The 27,285-nt window shown below is 44.6% G+C and overlaps 1 protein-coding gene across 1 annotated transcript in view; it reads right to left on the reverse strand.

Moving 5' to 3' along the window:
* Positions 1 to 27,285, reverse strand: part of LOC147751414 (uncharacterized) — a 609,436-nt gene that overhangs the window by 175,111 nt on the left and 407,040 nt on the right. The window contains exon 12 of the mRNA XM_086933195.1: positions 16,192 to 16,367. Within this exon, the coding sequence (XP_086789321.1) occupies positions 16,192 to 16,367 (176 nt within the window). The remainder of the gene's footprint in view (positions 1 to 16,191; positions 16,368 to 27,285) is intronic.

Consider the following 27,285-nt stretch of genomic DNA (forward strand, 5'->3'; position numbering starts at 1 on the left):
AACGGTATAGGAAATGTAAATGTATTTACTATTAAAATTTGCATTTAGAAGGCCCGTAATGCTTAATGGGTTAATATAGAAAGGTGTAGAAATGCTTACGAAATGTAGAACGTGCAAAGTAGAATTCATGTACGCGTGTAGCTTTAAATCGAGTAACATGGAGAAATGTATGGAGAAAACATATGACGATGTAACGAATAAGCATATAACCTCGTACTCTGTGTATTATATATTCTATGTAAATTGTATTCCTATAGGGGATAGGGTTTATTAAATGCGATTATATATAAATGTATGCTAAAGGTTATACTGTGTAGAAGAAGTTTGTAGGAATGCTGGAAGAGTTTAGGTCATTTGTGATTATAACCTGACTGACCAAGAGTTCGCAGGAGCGTAGTCCAGTGTATGTAATTTAGTGGACTTACAGGAGTCGTAAATAGCTTGATGTGAACGTGAGAGCCAAGAAGTCTAGCACTTGTTAGATTTAAGGTGACAATGCCGGACGGAGCTTATTGCTTGAACGTGAGAAGAGACGCTTAGAATTTGAGTTGTGTTTTGGAAAGACCATTCACAGGACCTCGTAGGGTCAAGAATCAACAATGTGAAGTTAAAGTCTTGTTTAAGGTCATTTGACTTTTGATCTGAAAGTGTCAATAGAAGTCGCCAACAAGATGATGAAGATGACATCTAAGGAAAAGGGTCAACTTAACAGACGACGCAAGGAAGTGAAGCAATGGAAGAAGCCAGAAGCTGACATCATCGGGGAAAGTCCGTGGTGGGCGTCAAGGGGCGTTTCACCCACACTGTGATTGTGTATTTTAGGGACAGCACCCCGGGGAGGAGGTAGCAATTGGAGATTAGGAACAGCGAGGCGAATTGCTCAGAGCGAAGGCAAGGGTAGATGCCTTGAGCAGATGCGCTGAGAGAGATCAGAGCGCAAGGGAGCAGTAGGCCGAGGACCCTTAGAGAGCGGATGGGTAGGCAGAGAGGGTACTGCTTCTGAAACCTAGGATTCCTTTAGAGGCTAAGAGAGTTTGAACTTCTTTGGAAGTCAAACTGCTGACACCTTTTTAGGGAAGAAGCTTGCGAAGTAGGAATGTCACATAGCATAGAGTAGGGACAGTTTTAACTTGATTATTTTTCTCTTACTGCAGATGACGCAGAAGAACCACTTCATATCGATTCTTTTTAATTTGCTGATTTTGGAACTGACTTTAATTGTATTTGTTTGTAGACTAAGGTTCTTTAGGGAATACATGTTCCTTTTGGTTCCGATATATTTGATGAATTTGATCCTGAGAGGATTGTACTTACAACTTTTATTAATTTTATATTAAACCTTTTTAAACTTTAACAGTTGTAAGTGATTCTTTAGAGTGGTGTCCGTATTTGGGGTTTATTGTACCTATATGAGGGTTGTCTTTTACTCAATGACAGATACCAACGGTCCAAAAATTGTCGAATGAGATAAGTAATCAGATTAATCATAAAAGATATCAAAATCTCATTCCCCGCAGTTGGTAGCAGAGTAATGATGGTTATCTTCTTGAGGAAGACGACCTAGGCCAGGTTAGTTTACCCCAAGGTCCCTAGTCATCGTCGACCAGAAGAAGAATCGCAGCCGAAGACGGTGCTGACGGTGCGTCGAGAGAAAAGCAGCAGAGTCGGTCGAGAGTGAGTATAAGGGTCATGCGTTGTAAGATTGCGGTATTTTATGTTGTTCCCGTGTTGTAATGGCAAGCGGAGTTGAATGCCTGTAGTGTGATTGAGGGAAGGTTGTGAGCGCGCGCAACCGGATGAAATCTTATGTCCAGAGGGCTTAAGTGGTTCGGGTGTATCGAACACCCAGAGTAATTTGACTACCATTGAAAGGGGGTCATGAGGTACCATTGATTTCCCGACAGACCGATGATAGGGGGAGCGTATGAGTGAGTGTATGAGTAACGGACGCTGGTCGTATGTTACTGTGTGTAAGTAACCTATCAGTTGAGGCAAGTGTCCGACCGTAAGAGGAAAGACGCTGTGCCAGTTGAGGTAGCAATTACAGTTAGACTGTGGCCGTACAGTCAGAGAAAAGTGATCGCTTGGACGGAAGTAGTCATTTTTCAGTGTATGAATGAAACGCATGTAAGGTCGTGAGACGAGTTGAGAAAGGAGAGAAACTGCTGAAGAAGGGACGAGTGACGTCAGCGTAGAGCTGCGCTGAGATTGGTCGGTTGGCGTAGAACCGCACTGGGATAGGCTGATTAGCGAGAGTTGCACAGAGATTGGAGGTTGTCAATAGGACATAAAACTAGGAAGAGAATTAATAAGGAATATCGTACGTTATCGAAAATGAAGTGTTTTAAGGGTTTAGGAAAAATCTTTAAGAGAAAAAGAAGAAATTTATATGCCGGAGAAGAAGCTCCACCAGAAGGCACACCAGCTTATCATATGGCAGTAAATGTAGGCTTACATTCGATACTATGGATCTCCGAGTGGAATAGGCTAACTGAAGGGGAAAAGGAACTGACGTTTCCGAGATTCGGAACGTTTAAACTAGACGTGTTGAACCAACTGAAAGCGATAATGCTTTCAACGAGACCTCTACCGAGGCCAACACAATTCGAAGCCCTTGGTGCATGGTTCAGAACAGCACACGAAAAGAGCGTAAAGAGGCGCCAAGAACGAGTGAGACGATCAGTAAAGGCAGTACAGGACGCCAAATGGGATGAGGAAGCTAAGAAGTGGAGAGTACAAAAGATAGAAGCGGACAAACTGTTCACCATGATAGAGGCCACGGGAGAAAAGAAACCTCTAGAACAGGAAGATGAGGAAAGTGAGTCGGAGGAGGATCTGATAGATAGGCTATTAACAGATAGACCACCTCCGTACAGCGGTGAACTTGCGAGTCCCATATTACCGCAAGAGGACGGAACTAGGTGGGGGGAATATAAATCGATCCCAGTAACGGAGTGGGACGTTAACAAGACTGAGGAAATACCCCAAACTAGTTGAGAACAGAGAGTAGTGGGAAGATTCGTGGTCCAGAAGGTGCCAGAGACGCAATGTGCAAGGTCGTACCAAATGCCAGACGCCTTACAAGTACCTGTTACCATAGGCCCTATTGTGTCAATCTACAACCCAGAAGGGGTCCAGCAGGAGGAACAGGCACGATGGGACAGGGAAAGAGCAGAAGTGGAGAATAGGAATGCCGTAATGAATCCTCAAAGGCAGATACTAGCGCCAATGAGTCGGAGTACCCCATTGGATTCCGCAACAGGTCCCAGGATAGAACAGGGAGGTCAAAGAGGGCCAATGGATTTGAGGGGTCCTAAACCGAAAACCCATAAGGAATTAAGGGAATACCTGAGAGAATGGGATACGGCTGAAGAGGCTCGGAATAGGAATCTAGAAACAGGAGCTGAGTGGAGAGAGCAAGATAACAGGATTCTCTCTCATTGTGGGGCTGGCGAGAGCAGCCCCGAGTGGGAGAGAGGGAGCCAAGAAAGCAGAAGAGATGCTTGCCCTACCATTAGCGGCAATAGGCAAGTGTGCGATGACAGGAGTGCAGGGTGTGGCGAAGTGCCTCGCGTCACCTTCAGTGAAGGGGAACGAAGGACACAGGAGTATCGGAATACTTTTAGGTGCACACACCATGCCCCAAATGAGGATGTGAGACACTGGAATCACGGAAACCTGGAGAGTCGTGAAGCGTCTCGACATGCATCCGGTGATAGTGGACGGAGTCATGAGAATCTAGGGAGTCGCGAAACGTCTCGCCATGCATCCGGTGATCACGAAAGAGATCGCGGAAACATGGAGGGCCATGAAGGACCTTATCGTTTATTAAGCGACACCAGACAGCAAGCGAGTTACAATGGGTTAGAACAGAACGGTGGATCCTATCTCGTATCTGGAGAGACCGAGCCGAAAAGACGGAGTGTAGGGTTGGGGGATGGAGCATTATTCCACCATACCCCACGGGAAGATGGAAAGGCTTGGGATCTAGAGAGGTGGGAACAAAGAGATGGAAGGAAGACTCCTCATAACTCACCTGTGCTCAGGCGTAGGGCGTATAGTGGAGGTGAGAGGGATATGAGAGAACAACCTAGGACTGACGTACTGAAAGCTGATATAAAGGCAAGGCGGATCGATGTAATGAGTCTGAAGTCAGACTTAGATGAAATAATTGACGGCACAGTGGCAATCGAGAGGCTAGACTTGTACGCGCCAGATGAGATACTGTTTTTATCCAAGGATGTTACTCGGAAAGCGAGAGCAGCTCATGAGAAGTTATCGGAATTGGCAGAAAAATATATGATAGACATAACACGAACAAAAGCTCTACAACCGAACCATAGGTTAAATTGCACAGACCGAGATCTAGATGAGCGTAGAACGATCGGACTAAGAGTACACATAAGAGAATTAATCATATGTATCAGAATATGGAGAGATCTGGATAGATGGGAGGAAAAATGGTCCAAGAGGGGATCTGTCAGACGGAGCGCACTAGTGAAATCTCAGGATGCAGATTTAATGCGAATGGAAGCTTTCCCTTTGCGAGAAATCGCGAATGGAAGCTACGTCCACGTACCCTGGAGTAGGGGGGATTTGGCGGCATTTACCAATTCCTTCCCAAAGCTTAGAGAAAATCCCGTCGAGTGGTACAAGCAGGTAGAAAGATTCGTGAAGATCTCGAAGGTACTGTGGATCGATTTGAACACATTGTTCGATATCGTAGTACCCGGAGATTTGTGGACGGCATGCAAGCTTAGTGTTGAATGGCCTACTTGTGAGCCTCCGAGAGATACCCGGACGAATGGCCCATCAGTTAGAGTCATGGAAAAATACGAGAGAGTAATAACATGGCTAAAAGAGAAAGTGCCGGTGCACGATATAGACTGGGTTAAGATAGATCGAACTACTCAGGAGCCGAAGGAAACAGTCCATGAGTTTTATGAGCGATTGCTGAAAGCATTCAAGCAGTACAGTGGGTTAGATGTAATGGATCCTAAGGACATAGGACAGTTTGTGTCGAAGTTTGTTCTTGGATTGAGACCAGACATAAGCCTAATGATTCAACAGCATTTGATCTGTTGGCAGAACAAACCTTTAGATGAAATTCTGAGGTATGCAAGGTACTGTAGCGATGAGATAGATTCGAAGGCAAAGAAACTCAAGGAAAAGCTAATGCTGGTACAAATGCAAGCAGCTGGAAAGGGTGGACAGCGGCAACAGGGAACAGGAACGCAAGCAAAGAAACAGAATAATCAGAGCAGAGATGAGGAAGAAAGACCGAGACCGAGAATGGATATCGCGACACTGAAAAAGACAACGAGATGCCATCAGTGTAACGAGGTGGGACACTGGCGACGCGAGTGTCCTTACAATGTTGAGACAGGGGAATTAGAACAGGAGGAGGAAGAGGTTCAGAACAACGTGGTTAAGGGAGCCACAGTCCCGAAGGGAAAGTTTGTCAAAGGGGGGACTCAGACTCCTCGAGCCCCGTTTCCTCAACCACCTCGCATTTCAAATGGAGGGAAAACCTATAGACAGATGCCATTGTTTGTAGGAGGAGAGGAATGCTACTACGTTGATCCTCTTACAGGGCAGAGGGTGAATAGGGAGGAAGACTGTACTCTAGGAGCAGCCTTGGAAGTAGATCAGAGAGGACCATACGTAGAGGCTGAAGTAGCTGGATGTCCTACAACCTTTTTGGTGGATACGGGGGCCACTCGATCCACGTTGAGATCTGCGGTAGTCCCAGGTCTGCCAATATCGGGAGAGATGATTCAGGTGGTAGGAGTCGCAAACAAAAGGATGACGAATCCTCTGACCGAACCAGTGTCAGTAAAGATAGGGAATTACAGTGACGAACATCAGTTTGTGATCTGTGATTCTAGTCCTGTGTGTTTGCTAGGGAGAGATTTGCTGTGTAAACTGAATTGCACAATACATTGCACACCTGAAGGAGTAGAAGTGCAGACCAACGACGAGGATGCTGATTTTAAAGTTGTGAACTCGCAGGAATGTGTGGAACTATACCCTACCTTAACAGTGGAGGAGCTTCCACAGGATTTGAGGGAGAAAGTCTCAGCTGAGGTATGGGATTTTACTGGGGAAGAAATAGGATTGATCAAGGGAGTAGAACCGGTAAAGATCTTGGTAAGACCCCATGCTGAGTATCCAAGAACACCACAGTATAAGCTAACGCCAGAGACGATTGCAGGAATAAAGCCTGTGATCGAATCCATGATTAAACAGGGAATACTAAAGGAGATCGTGGGTAGTCCATGTAACTCCCCGATCATGGGTTTGCAGAAGCCTAGTGGAAAATACAGAATAGTGCAGGATCTTCGAAAGATTAATAATATTGTTGTCTCATGTTGTCCAGTGGTACCGAATCCATCAGTGATATTATTTCAGATACCGTTCCAAGCTGAATGGTTTACCGTGATAGATTTGTGCCAGGCTTTCTTTTCGATACCGTTAGACGAAGAGAGCCAGTATCTTTTCGCTTTTAAGCTGGAAGATCGCGTTTTAACATGGTGTCGTATCCCCCAGGGGTATACAGAAAGCCCATCGATCTTTAACCAGCTATTGAAGAAAAATCTTGAAAGTCTAGTACTGCCCAAGAATTCAGTTCTGGTCCAGTACATAGACGACCTCCTAGTTGCGTCAGAAACTGAGGAAGCTTGCAGAGAAGACACCATAACCTTGTTAAATCACTTGGCCGAGAACGGGCACAAGGTGTCTCCAAGTAAATTGCAATATTGTAAGACTGAAGTGCAATACTTGGGCCATAGGATTGAAAAGGGAAAGCGGAAGGTGTCTCCAGACAGAATAGAGGCGATTATGAAGATGAACGCGCCTACAACACAAAGAGAGGTCAGGATGTTTCTAGGCATGGTCGGTTATTGTCGACAGTGGATAGCGAACTTTTCACTGAAGGCAAAACCGTTGTTACAACTGACGCACAAGGGAGTAAGTGATCCGGTACCATGGGACAAAGATTGTTTGATGGCATTTTTGCAGCTGAGGGAGGACTTATGTCGCGCCCCGGCTTTGGGAATGCCGGATTACACAAAACCATTTTTGCTTTACTGCTGCGAGAGAGAGGGATGCGCTTTAGCGGTTTTAGCTCAGATCCACGGAGATGCGCGCAGGCCAGTGGCGTACTTTTCGGCTACACTAGATCCAGTAGCCGCAGCGTTGCCCGGATGTCTCAAATCCGTAGCTGCAACGGGTGTCAGCATTGAAAGATCGGAAAGCGTGGTAATGGGACATCAGTTAGTAGTGTACGTGCCGCATTCTGTGGAATTGTTAATGACCAGGACAAAGACTCAGCATCTGACGAATAGCAGGCTCACACGCTACGAGCAAGTCATACTGGCTGCCGAGAATGTGACCCTAAAAAGATGCTCCGTCTTGAATCCTGCAACTTTGATGCCACTTCCGAATGAGGTGGATGATGAAAATTGTACAGATCATGACTGCCTTGATGTGACTGAACTATGTACCAAACCAAGACCTGATATCGTAGATGAGCCATTGACAGACCCAGATGAAATTTTCTTCGCTGATGGTTCATGCGTAAGAGACGATGTCGGTCAGCTGAGAGCAGCTTATGCAGTTTGTACGATTACCAGAGTTATAGAAGCCGCTTGCCTGGAAGGAGTACACTCCGCACAGGTAGCTGAAATTGTTGCTTTGACTCGTGCTTGCTTAGCAGGCGACAAACTTCGAGTCACCATATACACCGATAGCCAGTATGGTTTCGGGGTAGTTCATGATTACGGGCAGTTATGGTCTCAAAGAGGTTACATGACCTCCTCGGGTTCTCCCATTAGGAATGGAGAATTCGTGAGACTTTTGTTAGAGGCATTGCAAGGTCCGACAACTATAGCAGTGGTCAAATGTGCTGCGCATACGAAAAACGTAGACTTTGTATCACAAGGCAACCGCTATGCGGATGAAGTAGCGCGCTATTGCGCAGAGCAGGGATATTCTCACACTGATGTAAAAGTGGGGGGAGTCCAGGAAAGAACTGAATTGACAATGTTATTAGATACTGTAGATACGTGGGATGAATTGAGATGTGTTCAGGAAAATGCACCAGATGATGAGAAAAAGAGTTGGAAAACAGCGGGTTGTATAAAAGGCGAGATGAATTTTTGGATCTCTGCCGACGGAAGGGCAGTTTTACCAAATGAACTTGTTAGTCCAATGGCAAGGAAATTGCATGGATCAGCACACATAGGAAGAGATGCTATGGTGAGAGTATTCAGACAAACATGGTTTAATCCCAAGTTTAGGGTAGCGGCAGAAGCAGTGTGTCAGCGATGTGCGATCTGTCAGCAACTAAACGTGGGAAAAAGAACACCAGTTACATTGAGTCACATAGGAAGGTCTGGGGGGCCTTTCCATAGGATGCAGCTTGATTTTATAGAAATGCCTCCATGCAACAGACTTAGATACGTTTTAGTGATTGTCTGCATATTTTCTAGATGGGTTGAGGCTTACCCTACACGTAGGTGCGATACACTTACAGTAGCAAAATTATTACTTAGAGAGTTAATACCGAGGTTTGGGGTGCCATCCTCTTTGGAATCGGACAGAGGAACTGATTTTAACAGCGAAGTGGTGAAGATGCTATGTTCAGCTTTGAATATTGATCAGAAGTTACACTGCAGCTATCGACCAGAAGCTTCAGGGATTGTAGAACAAATCAACAGTACAATCAAGTCCAGACTGGCTAAAGTTTGTTCATCGACATCCCTGAGTTGACCAGACGCACTTCCAGTGGTTCTTATGAGCATACGTAGCACACCTGATAGAAAAACAGGCCTCTCTCCACACGAAGTGCTAATGGGGAGAGCTATGAGATTGCCATCGGTTCCGACTGCAGCGCTAGTGAACATCACAGACGATTTGATCTTGGACTACTGCAAGGGACTATCTGATGCCATTAATTCTGTGTCCCTCCAGGTCCAGGCTGCAGAGGTTCCATCAGCACAAGACTTGTGCCATGACCTGAGTCCGGGAGACTGGGTCCTGGTGAAGAAGCATGTCAGGAAGAACTGCTTAGACGTGCGTTGGCGAGGACCGTTTCAAGTCATACTTGTAACGAACACTGCGGTAAAGTGTGGAGGTCTGCCAAACTGGATACATGCCTCACACACCCGAAGAGTGCCAACACCTCTAGAAGAAACAGCTCCTCTCTCGGATGAGAATCCGACGGGAAGCGGAGAAGCCATAGAGGGGGAAAGCCAAGCTGTGGAGGTGATCGAAGAAACTGAAACTGTGTTGGAACAGGACGACGAAGGTCAGGACACTAGTGGGACCGAAGTCGCCTCAGGAGAAGAAAGTAATTGGGAGTCCGACACAGATATCGAGCAAACTGAGAGTGACCAAGAGACAGGTCCTAGAACAAGGAGCGGAAGGACAAGGAGTGACGAAGCCAGTTGGCCGGAAAGAAGGAAAAGGCCAAGCTCGGAAGGAAAGAAGGAAAGAACTCTTGTCCCGATCGCTGAAGAATCGGATCAGAAGGAAGAAACGACAGACTCAGGAACTGAGAGTCCACGAAGGTCGAGAAGGGTACGTGTGCCCTGCAGAAGGTACGCCACCCCGGAGTGGACTTATCTAGCAGATGTCTTGGGGACAGAAATCTGGGAGAGTGAAGAGCGTGAAAGTAATCGATCTCGATCCATATGTGGCAGTGGAAATATGGATGTTGACGCCGGGACTCGAGACTGAGGGGTTACTGACTTTCACACTTCCCATACCCCCTTACTTGAGTCGGATTAAAGATTTAGTGTTGAACAGATTACAATTTCCAACATTTGGTCATCAAATATCGGAGGAAGAAGATAAAGTCATTCGTTTTGAGTTGTTGGAACTTGTTGCAACAGCTGCAGGTACGAGAATAATTGTTGATACATAAAGACTTTTGTATATAAGTTATAAAGAAGAAGATAACCTAGCGCCGAGTGGAAAGAAGAATAAAATTAGGGATTACATTTAGAGGACGGAGAAGGGCTAGGGTTGTCTGCTGCTAAAAAGAGAAATGACATTGTTGTGAAAAAGAGACTTTGTTGATAAAAAGCACTTTAAAGACTGAGAAAGTAAACAAGCAACCAAAGACTGGAAAAGAAAATTTTCGCTAGAGAACGAGGTACGCTGTTTGATAACATGGAGAACGGCAACCCAAACAGAAAAGCCAGATGTATAGTAGGTACACTTATAGCAGTAGTGATATTTCTCATAATTACAGTAGTGACAATATCATACATAATAGGACAGGAGAACGATAAAGAAATAGCAGATGTAAAAACTGTAACGACTTTGAAACCTGCTCTTGTGGGAAAGAAGGAGGAGAGCAATGTTATACGTGAAAAGGCGTTACTTGCAGATGAAGCTCGTAGATTACACGTAGACGAGTCACAGGGAAATTTTAGGTCAAACACATACGCTAAACTGTTATACGAATACATCGATGCCATGGAGGCCAAAGATTGCTACCTTTGTATGCAATTGCCGGCTTCCGTAGACGAAGGCATTAGATATCATCATCTCCCATTGACTTATGGGATAACATGTAGTTTACTGCTTAGTATATTTTATGGTAGAGAAGGATTTGAGTACTACTTTTCAAATTATGATTCGGTACTGCCTGAAGTTCCGAATTATAAGCAAATGAATAAGTGGGACTATTACAAAAAGGAGGATAGATTGGCTAAATTCTTTCTTCCTTGGGATACATTAGACACATCATATGCACGCAAAAATAATCTGACTTGCAAAGTGTCAGAGGTTGAGAAAAAGTTTATAGGACAAGTAGATGACCGATACAGAAGGCAGAAGATTCTAAAAATGTCAGGACAATGGAAAACAGATTGGACAGAAGAAGAGAAGGCACATAAAAAGAAAGGTAGCAATGGTCCAATAGCATTGGATAGAACGCAGAAGGGAAAGTTATGTTTAGCTCGAAGCAAGACATATTATGAGAGTGAATTTGTAGGTGAAGTTAATTGCGAGCATGCTTTTAAGTTAGAGTATTATACGAAAGATTTTATGAAAGGGATGCAAGCTATTCCGAATGTGTATTTTGTATGTGGAAGAAATGCCTATGTAAAACTGCCTGACAATTGGTATGGTTCGTGTTACTTGGCAATTGTCTTCCCCAAAATATATCATGCAAAGGATTTAGCGATCATAGAAGGAAAGGCTTCGACGAGAACGAAAAGGGAAGTAGGAGATGCAGAGGTAGTAGGAGATGTATTTGGAGCGATGTTTCCATTGTTAGGTTTGATTCTTAACGATGTTAAGATTAGGAGGTTAGCGACAGTTGTAGATAGATTGTCTGCCAGTACTGCAAGGTCATTAATGCTAGTAGAAGGTGAGATGCAATCGATTAGAGCAATGGTTCTTCAGAACAGACTTGCTCTAGATGTAATATTAGCAAAAGAAGGCGGAGTTTGTAAGGCTTTGAAGGTTCAGGAATGTTGTACTTATATTCCTGATAATTCAAAACCACTTGAGAAGGTCATAAGCAACATTACACAGATTCATCAAGAAATCGAAGATTTGTCGAAAATAAATGTTTGGGAAAAAGTAGGAAATGGAGTAGGAAAGGTTGGAAGTTGGTTTGCTAATCTTGGCAAAAGTATAGTATGGTATATATTGAAGCCTGTATTAATAGTATTAATTTGCATAATTACATTATTAGGATTAGTGAAATTATATAAATGGTATAGGTCGAACCGGTTACAAAGATCGATGAGAGATCAAGAAAGGAGACTAGCTGTTTTACAAGATCAACAGTATAAAAGTCTGAGAGCACTCGAATCGATAAAAAGAGGAAATGATGTAACTAGTTCTGTGTAAAGGGTCGTATTCAAATTGCTTTTAGTGATGACTCCTAAAAGTCATCAAAGGGGGGAACTGAGAGAGCGCAATTTGAATGGAACGTATATCGTAGCCATATTTAGACGTATATATTATAAACGTAGGAATGAAACGCATATCGTAATGTGAAGTTGACGACTATAGCATAAAAGTCAACTAAAGTGATAACGGTATAGGAAATGTAAATGTATTTACTATTAAAACTTGCATTTAGAAGGCCCGTAATGCTTAATGGGTTAATATAGAAAGGTGTAGAAATGCTTACGAAATGTAGAACGTGCAAAGTAGAATTCATGTACGCGTGTAGCTTTAAATGGAGTAACATGGAGAAATGTATGGAGAAAACATATGACGATGTAACGAATAAGCATATAACCTCGTACTCTGTGTATTATATATTCTATGTAAATTGTATTCCTATAGGGGATAGGGTTTATTAAATGCGATTATATATAAATGTATGCTAAAGGTTATACTGTGTAGAAGAAGTTTGTAGGAATGCTGGAAGAGTTTAGGTCATTTGTGATTATAACCTGACTGACCAAGAGTTCGCAGGAGCGTAGTCCAGTGTATGTAATTTAGTGGACTTACAGGAGTCGTAAATAGCTTGATGTGAACGTGAGAGCCAAGAAGTCTAGCACTTGTTAGATTTAAGGTGACAATGCCGGACGGAGCTTATTGCTTGAACGTGAGAAGAGACGCTTAGAATTTGAGTTGTGTTTTGGAAAGACCATTCACAGGACCTCGTAGGGTCAAGAATCAACAATGTGAAGTTAAAGTCTTGTTTAAGGTCATTTGACTTTTGATCTGAAAGTGTCAATAGAAGTCGCCAACAAGATGATGAAGATGACATCTAAGGAAAAGGGTCAACTTAACGGACGACGCAAGGAAGTGAAGCAATGGAAGAAGCCAGAAGCTGACATCATCGGGGAAAGTCCGTGGTGGGCGTCAAGGGGCGTTTCACCCACACTGTGATTGTGTATTTTAGGGACAGCACCCCGGGGAGGAGGTAGCAATTGGAGATTAGGAACAGCGAGGCGAATTGCTCAGAGCGAAGGCAAGGGTAGATGCCTTGAGCAGATGCGCTGAGAGAGATCAGAGCGCAAGGGAGCAGTAGGCCGAGGACCCTTAGAGAGCGGATGGGTAGGCAGAGAGGGTACTGCTTCTGAAACCTAGGATTCCTTTAGAGGCTAAGAGAGTTTGAACTTCTTTGGAAGTCAAACTGCTGACACCTTTTTAGGGAAGAAGCTTGCGAAGTAGGAATGTCACATAGCATAGAGTAGGGACAGTTTTAACTTGATTATTTTTCTCTTACTGCAGATGACGCAGAAGAACCACTTCATATCGATTCTTTTTAATTTGCTGATTTTGGAACTGACTTTAATTGTATTTGTTTGTAGACTAAGGTTCTTTAGGGAATACATGTTCCTTTTGGTTCCGATATATTTGATGAATTTGATCCTGAGAGGATTGTACTTACAACTTTTATTAATTTTATATTAAACCTTTTTAAACTTTAACAGTTTTAAGTGATTCTTTAGAGTGGTGTCCGTATTTGGGGTTTATTGTACCTATATGAGGGTTGTCTTTTACTCAATGACAGATACCAACGGTCCAAAAATTGTCGAATGAGATAAGTAATCAGATTAATCATAAAAGATATCAAAATCTCATTCCCCGCAGGGGTATTGTCACTGAGTGACACTGTGGCGGCCGTGCGGACGTGATTCCGATGCAGATCGTGGGCTATGATCTGTGTTTTCATCTTTAGGGCCTCTCAGGTTTAGTGTGCTAATACACAATAACTGTCAGTGAAAGGGTCCGCGCAGGCAGGATGTTTTTAATTTCAAATTCCTGCCGCAGACGGCCCTGGCCCTCGTGAAGTGCTGCTAAAGGACACGCATTGTACTCAGTGACCTCCTCCATGTGCCCCCCTCCCCTCCTCTCCCCTGCTTGTGGGGTTGTGTTCAGAGCAGAAGGTGAGTGCGTGTAGATACAAGGCATCCACACCCTGCGCTCTCACTGTGACTTAAAAATACAGCTGCAGATTAGATGCAATGCACTACTGTGCTGTCTGCAGATGGGCCTTAGCATCATCTCTGTCACTGAGGCAACTGACTCCTGCCTCCAGCACATCACAGCACTGTCTGCAGTGACAGTTACTACAGCAAACAGCTCAAGGCAACAGCCAATATTTTTCCTAGCACTGTCAAAGTGACTCTGAGTTGGTAAATCAGAGATAACAATGAGGATTTTTGTTCAGGCTGGAGAAAGATCTGAGTTATTTCTAGTGCCTGTTTTGACTCACCATAAAGCAGCACAGTTGGGCAATACACCTGCTGCAAAGAACGTGTGCCATGCAGATCACAGAACTCTATTTTATAAGGATAGCTTGGTGGGTAACTGCTTTTGTCACAGAGATCTTTTCGTTAATTGCCGTTAAGGCACAATCCTAGTATAGCACAGTGAGCTAAGAACTGACATAAAAGAGCTGCATATAAACTGCATGGTACAGGTTATAACCTAGATGTTTTCCCCCAGTTTCCCCTAATGTTGCTAAAAGGGGTTAGTTTAAGGAGAAATACATTCTTATTATCAAAGGTAACCCCGACCACTGTGGTAAGTTTTAAATCCTGAATTTGTGCTTCTCCATAACAAACTCTTAAAATATACTGCCTACTAGTATGGATGGCATGTGATTTCTACACCTTGTAATCCTCCTTTTCTTATGTAACATTTCCTAGACTGATTGTTGCATGTATGATTCATTGTTTCAATATAATGTGTCTGATTTCAAATTCTCTAACACCCTACACTGGTAATCAGTAGTGCAATAAAACAGATAAAATGCATGGAAGTGAGTTGCTATAGAGAGATGAAGGCCAGTGTTGGAGGGTGGTAGTGAGGGAATCCGTGGAGAAGAAGGTCATTGGATATACAACATCTATATGTACATATATTTTGTATTAAACTACGTATGTATTTGCATATGTGCACAGGACATTAATAAAGTACTGCCTTTTAAAAACGTGTTTATTGTTCAATATCATAGTTACGCTATTGTTTTGCAGTGCAGTCAGCTCACAAGGTCACTAAATGAGTGTCATTATGTTTCAAGTGCTATGCAGCAGTTTCAAGATCTTCTTAGAGTTTCCCATTGCTCATATAGCTGTAACTTCTGACATTAATCTGTTTCCATGAACCTCACTGCTTGATTTTGGTGGAGCGAAAGTGTCATTCTATGTGTCAAACATAGGGGTTGATTTTGCTCTCGCTCGGAAGGCCTACAAATCGGATATGGCTTTTACAGATCCGATTCGTAGCCCTTTTTTCCGACCAAATTGTACACAAGTTCGAGCAACCAAGTACAACACAAAGATCGCATATGCGCCGACCGAATTGTTTCCCAACCCAATTCCATCCATACGACTCATACGCAGTTGCTTCGTACTGCTCAATGGACCCTGTTTCCGAGCGAGCAAGTACGATGCACGATTCAGACAGCCTTCATGATTCGGTAGGTCAAAAAAGGTTCCGGAATCGTTCTTTTGGGGCCCATAGCAGGCCCCCCCATCATCTGGAGCCCTACAATTTGGACCCGTGGGGGTACCCTGGTCCCCCCTTCCCATGCATGCACAGCGTGGCGGGCACCATGGGGTGCCCGCCACAGTGTTTTCCCACCCACCCCTTTTTGCTAGGGGAGCCTGTCTACGCCTCCAGTGTACAGGCTCCCATACAGTTCAATGGGAGTCTGAGCGAACCGAGTCTGTAAACATGTGAATGCATCATGCTCGCTCGCTCGGACTCCAGGTGCACGTTTTGCTCGCAAAGCCCTACAGATCCGAGTCGTACCGACGGCTTTACAAGTGAGATCGGAATCAGGCCCATAGTCGTTAAAAGTCCCTCTCAAATAAACTGAAACTATGAAAATGTCACAAATAAGCATTCAGAAACCTTGGTAGCTATACTAAACCATTTTTATATTTTTTAAAGATACTTTTCCTGAATTGGCTTAAGGTTAGGAAGTATCATGAACACCTGAAATAGGAGGCGGCCTGGGACACAAACAGAAAATGCTAGCTGTTTTTAAGTAACGTTTCGATTAACTGAAGCAGAAACCAAACAAAGTCTAAAGTTACCTGGAGTCTCCCTCCCCCATACCTCAAGTCCACACTTTGCTTCCTACCTCAAGCACAGACTGTAACAGGGCGACATTTATAGGAATCCGGCAATGATAAACAATAGGTTTTCTAATTTTCAGTTTACATGATTTTTCAAAATTAAAATATAATCAGGTACCATTGGATCGTAGTCCGGAAAAGTCTTCCAGAAATGTCTCTGTCTGCTTGTCTTGAAGCATTATTTTTTGGTCTGTTGCTAATGTTTCTTTGTTGGTTATTTGGTAAAATCCATACCCTGGACTCAGGCTCAAATTAATTCCCATGGAACAGCAAAGGTTGGCAACTGTTAAATTTCTGTTTGTAAAAAGAAAAAAAAGAAAAAAAATTACAACAGTCTTTATTCAGACCAAAATTTATTTGTGTTTATGTTTTTAAACTAAAAACACTGTTCTCTTGCAGATGATTAATTTGAACAGATTTAATGTTTCACAATTTTTCCCAAAATTTGAATGGAAACACGGACTAACATTACTTCAAATCCTTGCCTAATGAGTTGTGGATACGTTTATTAATCAGGGACCTCTATATTTAAGGTCTACATGGTGTAAGAGTTCAATTCAAATTGAGCTTTATTCGACCATGAAAGTTTCAGTCATAAAAGCACATATCACAATCAATATAGTTAAAAACTAAAGTTCATAGTTAAAATATTCAAGTTAAAATATAGGATAAAATAACGGAAACATCTTACGTTAAAAATGTGGTTTATATAAAATCCAAACATTATTCAAGTCCCAATAATTCACCTAAGAGGTAGCCTCCCAGAATTCAAATGATATGCTTTTCCTCAACCGCAGGGCCTTCTTCAAAAAAGTGGATACCCTCCAGGCAACGTGTTCGTTCTCTAAAAATTGTAACCGAGCGAATGCTGGGCGGCATTGCCTGAGACCCTGCTGTCTTAAAAGGGGAAGTAACCAGACTAAAAAAGACTAAAAGGATTGTAGACTGCTCTGAGTGGGTGTCACACGGATACAGAGGTAACACTCTTGACCAATCATTCATTTTTGGTATGGTCACTAGTCTGTGTACCATACCCAGCCGGAACCTTATCAACAACATTCTATCATGTCCACTTGGGACAAAATTTAAATAAGGTTTCATGCCCAAAGAAGTAAGCCTTAACTGGTGTTGGATGACTGTGGGTTTAGAAACTTTATCTGCTAATCTAACAGAACCCAACAGTTCAAGGCACTCCTTATTCAGGGTTTTCCTCGACACACGAGCCATAGAGCTAGGATTTGAGTAAAACTCTGGGTGTCCGAGATCATTCATAAACCTATAAATGAATCCGAGCCAAGGTATCTTCATCGCCTCATCCAATTTAATACAATCAAGCAGGATATCTCTATTTAAGTGGGTCTACTCACTAATCCAAATCCTATGCCATAGGAGAATTGGCACAAGTTTGATAAGATCCTCTAAATACGAAAGGCCCAACTCCTCGTGGACACAAAGGAGGACTTACCCCGAAGAACAGAGAGAATATACCGAAGGAAAGCATTTTCCACGGTTTGTAAGGGAAGAGAATTGGCAATGCCCCAAACCACTGCCCCGTATAGCACTGCTGCAGTACACTGGGCCTTGTAGATTTGCAGGAGTTCACCAGGCGGCTTCCTACCAAGTCTCTTAGCAAGTGAGGTCAAGGAGCTGGTCGACCTGCTGAAACCCAGTTTTTTCTGTTCAATTGCTCGGGTCCATGTGTCATTATGACTAAAGAGGACTCAGAGATACGAAAAAGTAGTTGTAGTTGCGAGCTTCATACTATCCAAATAGATGTCCCGGCCCGTAGTTCACTCAGTTCCAGTAGCGCAATTCATTATAAAAGTTTTAAAAAGATTAATCTTTAGGCCTAGGTCAAGCATAAAGGTGTTAAAACTGGCCAGGACCCTTTGTAGCCCATTGCCTGTGCGCGCCATTAAAACAGCACAGTCTGCGTAGAGGAGTGCCGGTATGGGTCTCCCGCCTACTTTGGGAAGGTCATGCCCGCTCCTAAGGAGTGCGTCAGCCAGACCATTGATGTATAAATTAAAGAGAATGGGGGCCAGGACGCAACCCTGCCTGACCTCTGTTCTAACAGGAAATCCTGCTGTACACTGACCATCCACCCGTATCTTAAACTAGCTGTAGCTCCCTCGTAAAAACGATACAGGAAGACAATAATTTTATGATCTACGCCAAATTCAGCAAGGGTCCCCCATAACCTCGCGTGGATAACAGAGTCAAATGCTGCAGTCAAGCAGACGAGGACTAAGTATAGTCTCCCTTTTTTGGCTCTTGTATATTTCCAGACAATCATTGCCAGGTTTAGACTCTGTTCCAGGGTTCCCAGACCCTCCCGAAACCCATACTGGAGATCAGAGAGAACATTATTTTCTATTGCCCAGTCCTGTAGTCGCTGCAGAACTACTCGACTTGCCACCTTCACCATTGAGTTAAGAAGGAAAATTGGTCGATAACAACCAGGATATTAACAATTTCTCTTCTTGAATATTGGGACTATGATAGACTCCGACCAAGTCTTCGGGAATGTGGTACAGTCACTGGCGTTGACCATCTGGTTTAATAGTGGGGCCCAAAGCAGAACATTAGACTTGAACAAATCAAGTGGTACACCATCAGGGCCGGGAGCCTTGCCCCCCTTGCTGCAGGCGACAGCCAGCACCATTTCATCCAGCTTTACATTCAGGTTGCCATTATGTACGCGGAGAGGACCCTGAGATGGCTGCTCATCGGTGGCTGGACCGTTGTATAAAGCAGAAAAGTGTGTTATCCAATCCTTATCTGAGATTGCAATCTCAATGGAAGATCCTCCACCCCCACACAAAGGCGGGGTCCTTAAGATCTTCCAAAAGGCAGCGGAGTCCCTATTTTGGGATGCAGCGTGTAACAACTCCCATGCTTCCTCACTTAATGACTTCTTTCAAGCAGCAATTACCCTCCTATAAGAAGCTCTAGCCCTCCTTATCCCCTCCTGGGACCTAGGTTGAGTATGGAGCTCTACCTTCAGAGTGGAATATACCTTGGTGCATTCGCTATTGAACCAGCCAGTGGATTTTGGCCTGGTATGGCATTGTGCAGTCAGCAACTTCCTCACCTCTTTAGTTACCTCAAGGAAAGAACAAGTTAAGTCGTCTGCAGAGGAAAGCTCATTTAAGCAAATACCGAAAGCAGTTTTACAAGATATAATAAGCTACTTAGTCAATGCCTCAGGGTCTACTTTTTTTACCAGCGAATAGCATACCCTTTCTTATTCAGTTCTAAGGATCCCATCACCTGGTTCATATGGTTCTTCGTCCCAATTTGGAGATTGTAGTTGTAACTTAAGGCAAAGTGGATAATGATCACTCAACACGATAGTCCCTATCATGAAGGACAGAAAACTTGGGGCAAGGGTGTGTGAAACCAACATATAATCAATGGTTTTAGACAAAGCCTCTACCATTGAAGGTCGGAGACATACAGACAGGAGTTGAAACAGATTAATTTGCAAATCCCAAATCATATCGAGACATTAAGTCATTGAGATGATCCCCAGCCTTTGTGTGTGAAAATTGGCAATTGAATGCCCCCTCTTCCGTATAAGTGTCACAAGTTTTCGAGTTGGCCAATTTACACAGTGCACAATTAAAATCTCGAGCAGAATAATCGCGGTGTCCAGAGAGTTCAAATTACGAATAACATCCAAAGTCTCGCCAGTCCTAAAAAAACTCCAACCCCAGTTCTCCTGCAGGTACATTGTTATAAAAATTTACCACAAGCACTCTCATAGATGGTTTTACGAACAGTTGGATAATCTGGTAATAACAATTCCCTGCGGAAAAAACAATATTATCCACCTCAAACATGTTAGATATATATATACATAAGCCACCCTTGGGCCTTCCTCCCAGACCTTTCACAGCCGGGGTATTAAAAGTCATATAACCAGAAATGTGGACTGGCTCCAGCTCCCATGTTTCTTGTAGGCATAAAATGTCAATACTATCTATAAACTCAACCCATACAAGATTTGAAATCTTTGCACGCAGCCCAGCAATATTCCAGGAGATGATACTGGTTTCAAGCAATACTTTCTTAGAAGTGTATTTCACTGGGGAAATGGATGGATATTGACTTGCACTAGAGGGCAGCCCTACTGTGATAGGTGGAGTGCTAACGTCATACACAAAGCAGGTGTGTAAAAATTACTGTGGATAGACCCCATAGAATTGCACACAGTGCAAGTGGGAAATATATTGAAACCAATGCTGGGGCTCCCTAATCTACTATGCCGAACATCAGGAGATGCCACCGGGTTGCCGGTTCCCCCGTCTGCTATTTTGTCACACTGCGTGGGGGTTGCCAGTTAATCAACCTCGTCCAGATTATAAAGTGGTGCATCGAAATTACTGACAGAAATCTGGTAGCTGAGATGTGGCAAACTGTCACCAAAGTCCTCTGGACGACTTTGGGAGGGATTAACAGGATGATAAAAGAAGCCCAGTGGCACAATACTGACCCCCTGAGTTCTAACTGGCCAAAAGCCCTCCCAGCTCAAAATTGTACGGACAAGTGTAGTCGATGCAAAGGAAAGAACCACACAGTCTCCCTCAAGGGACCTGTCGGAGTGTCACACCCACCCTATCTTACGGGCCATTCTAAAATCTCTAAATAGCTAATTTGTCAAGCCTGTTTTCCCAGTTAAAAAATGTAAAGATCTGTTATGCAGAGTAGACCAGTGTTCGAGCTCCCCTTGTGGAGCTTGGGAACATTCACCAAGACTACTGTTAACGGTGTGGCTTCGAGCGGAAGATGCAGTACCTTTAAGCCCATGGTTTTCCCCCTTGCTAACCTCTGGAGTCCTGCGTCCGAGCAAGACCCCTGTTCCATGGTCCCCTTGTGTACCGGCTGCTGATAGAAGTTGGATGTTAAGTTTACAGGGCTCAACTGGGCCTTTTGCCGATTAGAATGAATAGAGACCAGGTGATCTGCCAGGGGTTGAGGGGGAACACCATCAGAAACAGAGCAAACTGTATTGCGTTGCAAACTGGCGCTAGTAGGACCCCCTAGGGGAGGAAGAAACTGATTGGGTGCTCTGGTCTGAGAGGAGTTACAGAGGCTTCTGACTCACCGAGTGGAACCCTAGGGGCATGTTGACTAGGGGCTTGGGACAATACAATATTAACAAGACTTTCCAGAGTCACTAATCTTTTCTCAATTTTATTGAGTGCAGCTTTTAAGGGGGATACAACCGCCACCAGTGTTTCCTCTAATTTTTGCCAGAACTTTGGCATACCTACACCTGCAGGAATGGCACTGGCCGTCTCTGCGGGGGTGGGGGGTGAAATCCAGGAGCAACAATTGTGGAACAGAATTAGTCAAGGGATTTTTGTTGTTGTTTTTTTTTTAAGTTTTATTAAACGAAAATAGAAGGCAGATACACAACCAATATTCTCCTGTGTCATTTGTACATTAGATCTGCTCATAACATCAAGTATCTTAAAATACATAGTCCATTTAATGCAAATCCCTACAATCTTAGCAGAACACATATTGCTTTCAACTTATATGCAGTACTCCCCCAAAAAACAAGGAGGACCCCCCAAACAGAAAGAAACAAAAAATAAGCGTTTCACATCATTTACCACGTACCGTTCCAAGGCACACTATCTCGCAGTAGCTGTTAGCTAAACCATACATAGCGATTTGTGCACCCCTCTGTTCTTTACACTAAACATCTTCAGATTCTCCTTGACTGAGTAGATACATCCTTAGCGGTTCTCAAAAGGCCCTGCGCCTCGAAATCTCAGGCAACTCTTCGGCATATGCCACCAAGTTGTCTCTGCAATAGACCAGGTCTTTGATCCATGATTCAACCTTTGGCCTGCATCTGCTCCCCCATGTAATTGCCACTCTCCGAGCCGCCATCAGCAGGGCTAGATGCACAAACTTGCCAGTTACTCCTCTAACGTGCGGTACACAGCATAAGAGACAGGCAAGTGGATCGCACCTCAGCTCCACACTCACCATTACTGTCAGGCAGCTCACCACTTTTTCCCAGAATTCCCATACTTTCTGACATTCCCAAGCCAAATGCATTAAGTCCGCATTTACACGACCAAAACGCCTACAATCCGCAGATGCACGCAGCCCATACCCATGCAAACACATTGGGTATAATACACTTGGAGTATATACTTAAAGTGAATAATCTTCAGGTTCCCATTCATGCTCAGCGTTCCCGTCAGGCCACATATATATTTCCAGTCTGTCTATGAGATTGATTCAGGCAAACAAAGACCACAGCTCCCAGCTATGATCTCGGACCACCTCACTTTCGAGCTTTATCATTTTATACAATTTTGAAACTAAACTTTTATTGCTGGAGGTAGTGAGCACATACTGTAAAGAGGCCAGTGCGGGAGGCTCCTGTGGATATGTAGTGTAGTGCACATTAAGTGCATGTTTCAGGCGATGCATTGCAAAACGAAACAGCAGCGATTGATTGCTGATATAAGCCAGGTCCTCCTCCGCTAAAAAAGAGCCATTTACATAAACATCTGACATATGTCTGAGACCTGCCTCATGTAATAGACGGAGCGACGGTTTCTCCTGCGACACCGACAGAGCAGTATGATGTTCCAGATATAAATATGGTGCATAGAGCGGTAGTTTTCGTGCCAACTGCCCAATCTTCCACCAGGCAGCAACAGTGGCGTCGACCGCGTTAATCTCCGTCTTCGGAGTACCACGACTGCGCTGAGTGATCACACTATAAAGCGGAACTGGGGCCACATCACCCTCTTCTATCGTGACATGCGGTGTAAATGAATGTGGCCTATACCAATAATACAGATATTGAGCTTGCGCACTTAAATAATAAACATAAAAATCAGGGGCCTCAAACCCACCTTTCTTGTACCCTTTAGCCAGTGTCGTCTACTGCACACGAGCGTGCCTGCCTCCCCAGGCTAGTCTGATCAACTGACTCCTTATAGTCTTAAAAAACTGCATTGTGAGCACTATGGGGATGTTAAGAAATAACTAGAGAAACCGTGGCAAAACCACCATCTTTATCAGGGCAATTCGGTCTACCAGCGACAGCGGCAGCGCTATCCAAGTATCTACCTGGCTCTCCAACGACGAGTATGCTCTACCGTAATTTTCTCTGACCACTACCTTCGGGTCTCTGTGTAACCAGACTTCTAGGTATTTAACCGGATCTGTGGACCACACCAGTGGGAACCCCAAATCCGGACAGGCGGTCAACGTGGTCAATGGTTTTACAAAAGATTTATCCCAATTTATAGCAAGCCCCGACAGATGACCAAAACTTACATAATCTCTGAGCAGTTGTGCCAGATAACGAGATGGTTCACGAACAAAGAGAACCATATTATCTCCATAGAGCGATATAGCCACCGGCTGGAAGTTAAAATTAAGTGCTGCCTCCCTAAGTCGCTGCCTGATCACACACGCCAGTGGTTCTAATGTCAGAGCGAAAATTAGCAGCGATAGGGGACATCCCTCACGCGTGCCCCTCCCTTTTGGGAATGAGTCCGATGTGAGACCGCCTATGCATGCCCACGCACTCTGTCTGGAGTACAGCACCACTATCCACTGCAAAAACAGTGGCGGGAATCCCATGCACCGTAACACATACTTTAGATATTGCCACTCAACCGAGTTGAATGCTTTGGCTGCGTTTAAAAACACTGCTGCCGCCTGCAGATTTGGCTCTAGAACATGGAACACTGAAAAGACCAATCGCAGGTTATAAGACGTTGATCGTTCAGGTATGAAACCCGACTGATCCGGTAATACCAATTTCTGCATCAATGGCTGTAGCCTAGTCGTCAAAATCTTGGCCAGAATCTTAGCATCTATATTAAGCAGAGACAACGGGCGATACAAATCACATCTGTCCTGTGGTTTGTCTTTTTTGAGCAACGTAATCATCAGAGCCTCTCTTAAAGATGGAGGTAGCACTCCAGACTCGTGAGCCTCCGCATACATTTCAAGTAGATGCGGCGCCAGGAGATCCGCATATTTTTTATAAATCTCAACCGTCAGTCCATCCGGACCAGGCGCTTTACCGTTAGCCAGAGTCGCAATCGCATTTTTCAGATCCTGTTCATCTATCGGCAGACATAAGTATTCTCTATGAACATCAGAGAGCCATGCACACGCCATGCCATCTAGGTAGTCCTCTAATTCTGTCTCCGACACCCGCCCACCGGACTTATACGGGTCCGCATAAAATCTCCGAAATTGTTCTAATATGTCTCTTTGATCAAGATGCTCACCTCCCAGCTCATCTACAATTCTATCTACTCGCGGTTGCTCAATTCGTGTTTTGATCCTAAGCGCTAGAGCCTGCCCTGGCCGTCCTCCCTCCCCATAACGTCTAGCCGTGTGCCTCCGCGATAGGTATTTTATTACTGTGTCAGCCAGTTCCTCAAAATCTTTGAGCAATTTCTGTAACTCCGCCATTGTGTCCGCTCTAGGTTTTGCCTCATTTTTGCATTCCAACTCTCGCAATGCAGCCTCAGTGCTCTTCAGCTGGGTGCCTATATCTTTTAGTATACCCGCCGCTGTGCCAATGCAAACTGCCCCCTAATCATGACCTTTAAGGCCTCCAAGTGTGGCAGCTTCCGCAACAGAGCCCTTATTGAGCTCAAAATACTGTGTAATGGCGTCTCTGATTGTCGCTTCATATACAGGGTCTAATAAAGCCTCAGAACGCAGGCGCTTGGTGAAAGGCGGGCATCATACTGATGGGAAGAGCACATCTAGCTGAACTGGGTTATGATCTGACAACGTACGAGCTAGCAGTACAATCCCCCGCACCCAATCCATCCCCTCCGTCCCCACTAACCAATAATCCAGCCTCGACCAGCTGCCGTGTGCGGGTGTCGCATGCATACCTGCCATCACCTGTGGGTTTCTCACTCGCCACACATCTTTCAGACCAAATTCTTCCATTGCACAAGTCAATGTCTTGGCCACATTGGGGGTATGGTGGGATAAGGGATTAGATTTGTCCAGAACTACATTCAGTTACATATTCAGATCACCTCCCAGGAATATAGGGGTCTCCGGCCATTCCCTCAACACTCCACATATGTGATTCACACAGGTCGCATCATCCACAATGGGACCATACATATTCACCATGGTAATCAGACGTCCACTCAATCTACCAAAGACCATAGCGCATCTTCCCTCATCATCCGTATACGTATGCAGAGGTTGAAAATCCACTCCTCTCTTGATCAATATCATAACCCCCTTGGCATAGGAAGAGTATGATGCGGTCAGCCTAAAGCCCCCCCATCTACTGGACACACTCCCATCCATGTACTTAGTTAAATGTGTCTCCTGTAACAGAGCTATGTGTATCTTGTGACGGTTTAAGTACGCTACCACCTGTCTCACTTTTTTAGGCGAGTTCAGGCCCCTGACATTTCAGGTCAGCATTCTACATGTATCATCCATAATATTCTAGACATCCATTACCAAGATTGTGGATTGTGTCGTCTATTCCCAAAGGAGCATCTGGTATGTCGGTTCAGCCCTCCCAGCATCCATCCACCCGCTGTACGTGCTTTTCCATACCTGTGAAAAAGTATGATGTGAAACAGATAAATCAAAAAGCGTAACAACCCCCACTTCCCATCTCCCCCCTCCACCCACTCCAACCTCCCAATCAGGTCGAGAAAAAATCCCACTACCCTCCCATTGGTTTGCAGTGAGCTCCATACAGTCCCAACATTTGGGGAGCACCCTCTTGGGGAAGCTGGTCAGCAGCGAGAATCCGCACCTTGGTGCGGCCATCGGCCTTCAACAGACCACCCCCCCACCCGCCGTACTTCAAAAGGACATATCAGATAGTCGTTAGTACCACACTCGAAGCAATCAGTGTTCAGTGTCAACTGGACCCCATCGGTCCCTGTCATCATCGCAACCCAGTAGACAATGAAAGTAGTACACCTAGACTGCCATATATAACACCGCTGTTGCCACGCTGATCGAACTTTTCGATGAGGTAGTTCCGTCTGCCTAATCCGTGTCGTTCAGTCCAGTGTCCCCAGACAATGGTGTCTGTGTACGCTGTGCCGGTCTGCCCCTGCAGATCTGCCTGGGGAATTTCAACGCTGATTTTGCATCTGTAAAGAAATGTGCCTGCTCCTTGTGCGTGATTTTCAACTTAGCCGGATAAAACATGGTGTAAGGGACAGAGGCCTCTCTCAACAGTTTCTTTACAGGCACAAACTCCTTCCTAGCCGCTTGAACTCCCGGTGTGTAGTCTGGGAAAAAATATAACTTGTCACCTTTATACATCACCGGGTCTTTGGCTCTCGCCTCACGTAATACCACATCCTTGTCAGCATAGTTCAGAAGACGCGCTATGATCAGGCGAGGCGGTGCGCCCGGTTTGGGCCTGGGCCTCAACGAGCGGTGCGCTCGCTCCACTATCATCACAGTGGAAAGCACTGGACCCAACAGTTCACGCAGCAGTTCCTCAACAAATGTCTCCATTTTGGTTATGGGCGTAGTTTCCGATAGGCCTAAGATACGCAGGTTGTTGAGCTTAGACCACGCTTCCAAGTCCTCATTTTTCACGCTTATGACTTTCAAGATTTTTTCCATCTATAGGATCCGTGTCCTAGATTCGGCCTCTTGTGTGTCTGAGACTCGGTTCTCAAGGACATCTAGTCTCTGCTCATGTTTTTCAACCTTCTTTTTGACCATATGCAACCCAGTCACCAGCGCGTCTATCTTACTATCGATCGTTTTCATACCAGCTCAGAGTTCCAACAAAATAGATCTATTATCATCAGCTGCGCTCTCCTCCGATCCCTGAGCTCCTCCCGGGTCTCCCTGGTCACCCATGCCATCTGCAGCACGGGTATTACATTTTTTTCAAGCTGCAATTTGGCCTGTTTAGGCTCCGATTTCCCCATGGTAAGTGTTGCAGCTTCAGTATGCATAGTCGTGCCTCCAGACGCGTGTCCCGCCAATCTATCAGCAACCACAGCTAGCAAAGTTACTGTTGCAGTGCTCGACTCTAAACCACGCCGGTCGAGACACCGCTGTGCAGTGTATTCCTAAGGTGCCAGGTCCAGGCGATGTAAGTGTGCACCGTCCCAACTCGTGATGAACGCCGTTTCAATCTTTCGGCTCAGGAGTGCCACGAGTCTTTTGCCTTCAGTTGAGCTAACTTCGCCTT

The sequence above is a fragment of the Lissotriton vulgaris genome, chromosome 1_1 (genome assembly GCF_964263255.1).
Source record: "Lissotriton vulgaris chromosome 1_1, aLisVul1.2, whole genome shotgun sequence".
Classification (NCBI taxonomy): domain Eukaryota; kingdom Metazoa; phylum Chordata; class Amphibia; order Caudata; family Salamandridae; genus Lissotriton; species Lissotriton vulgaris.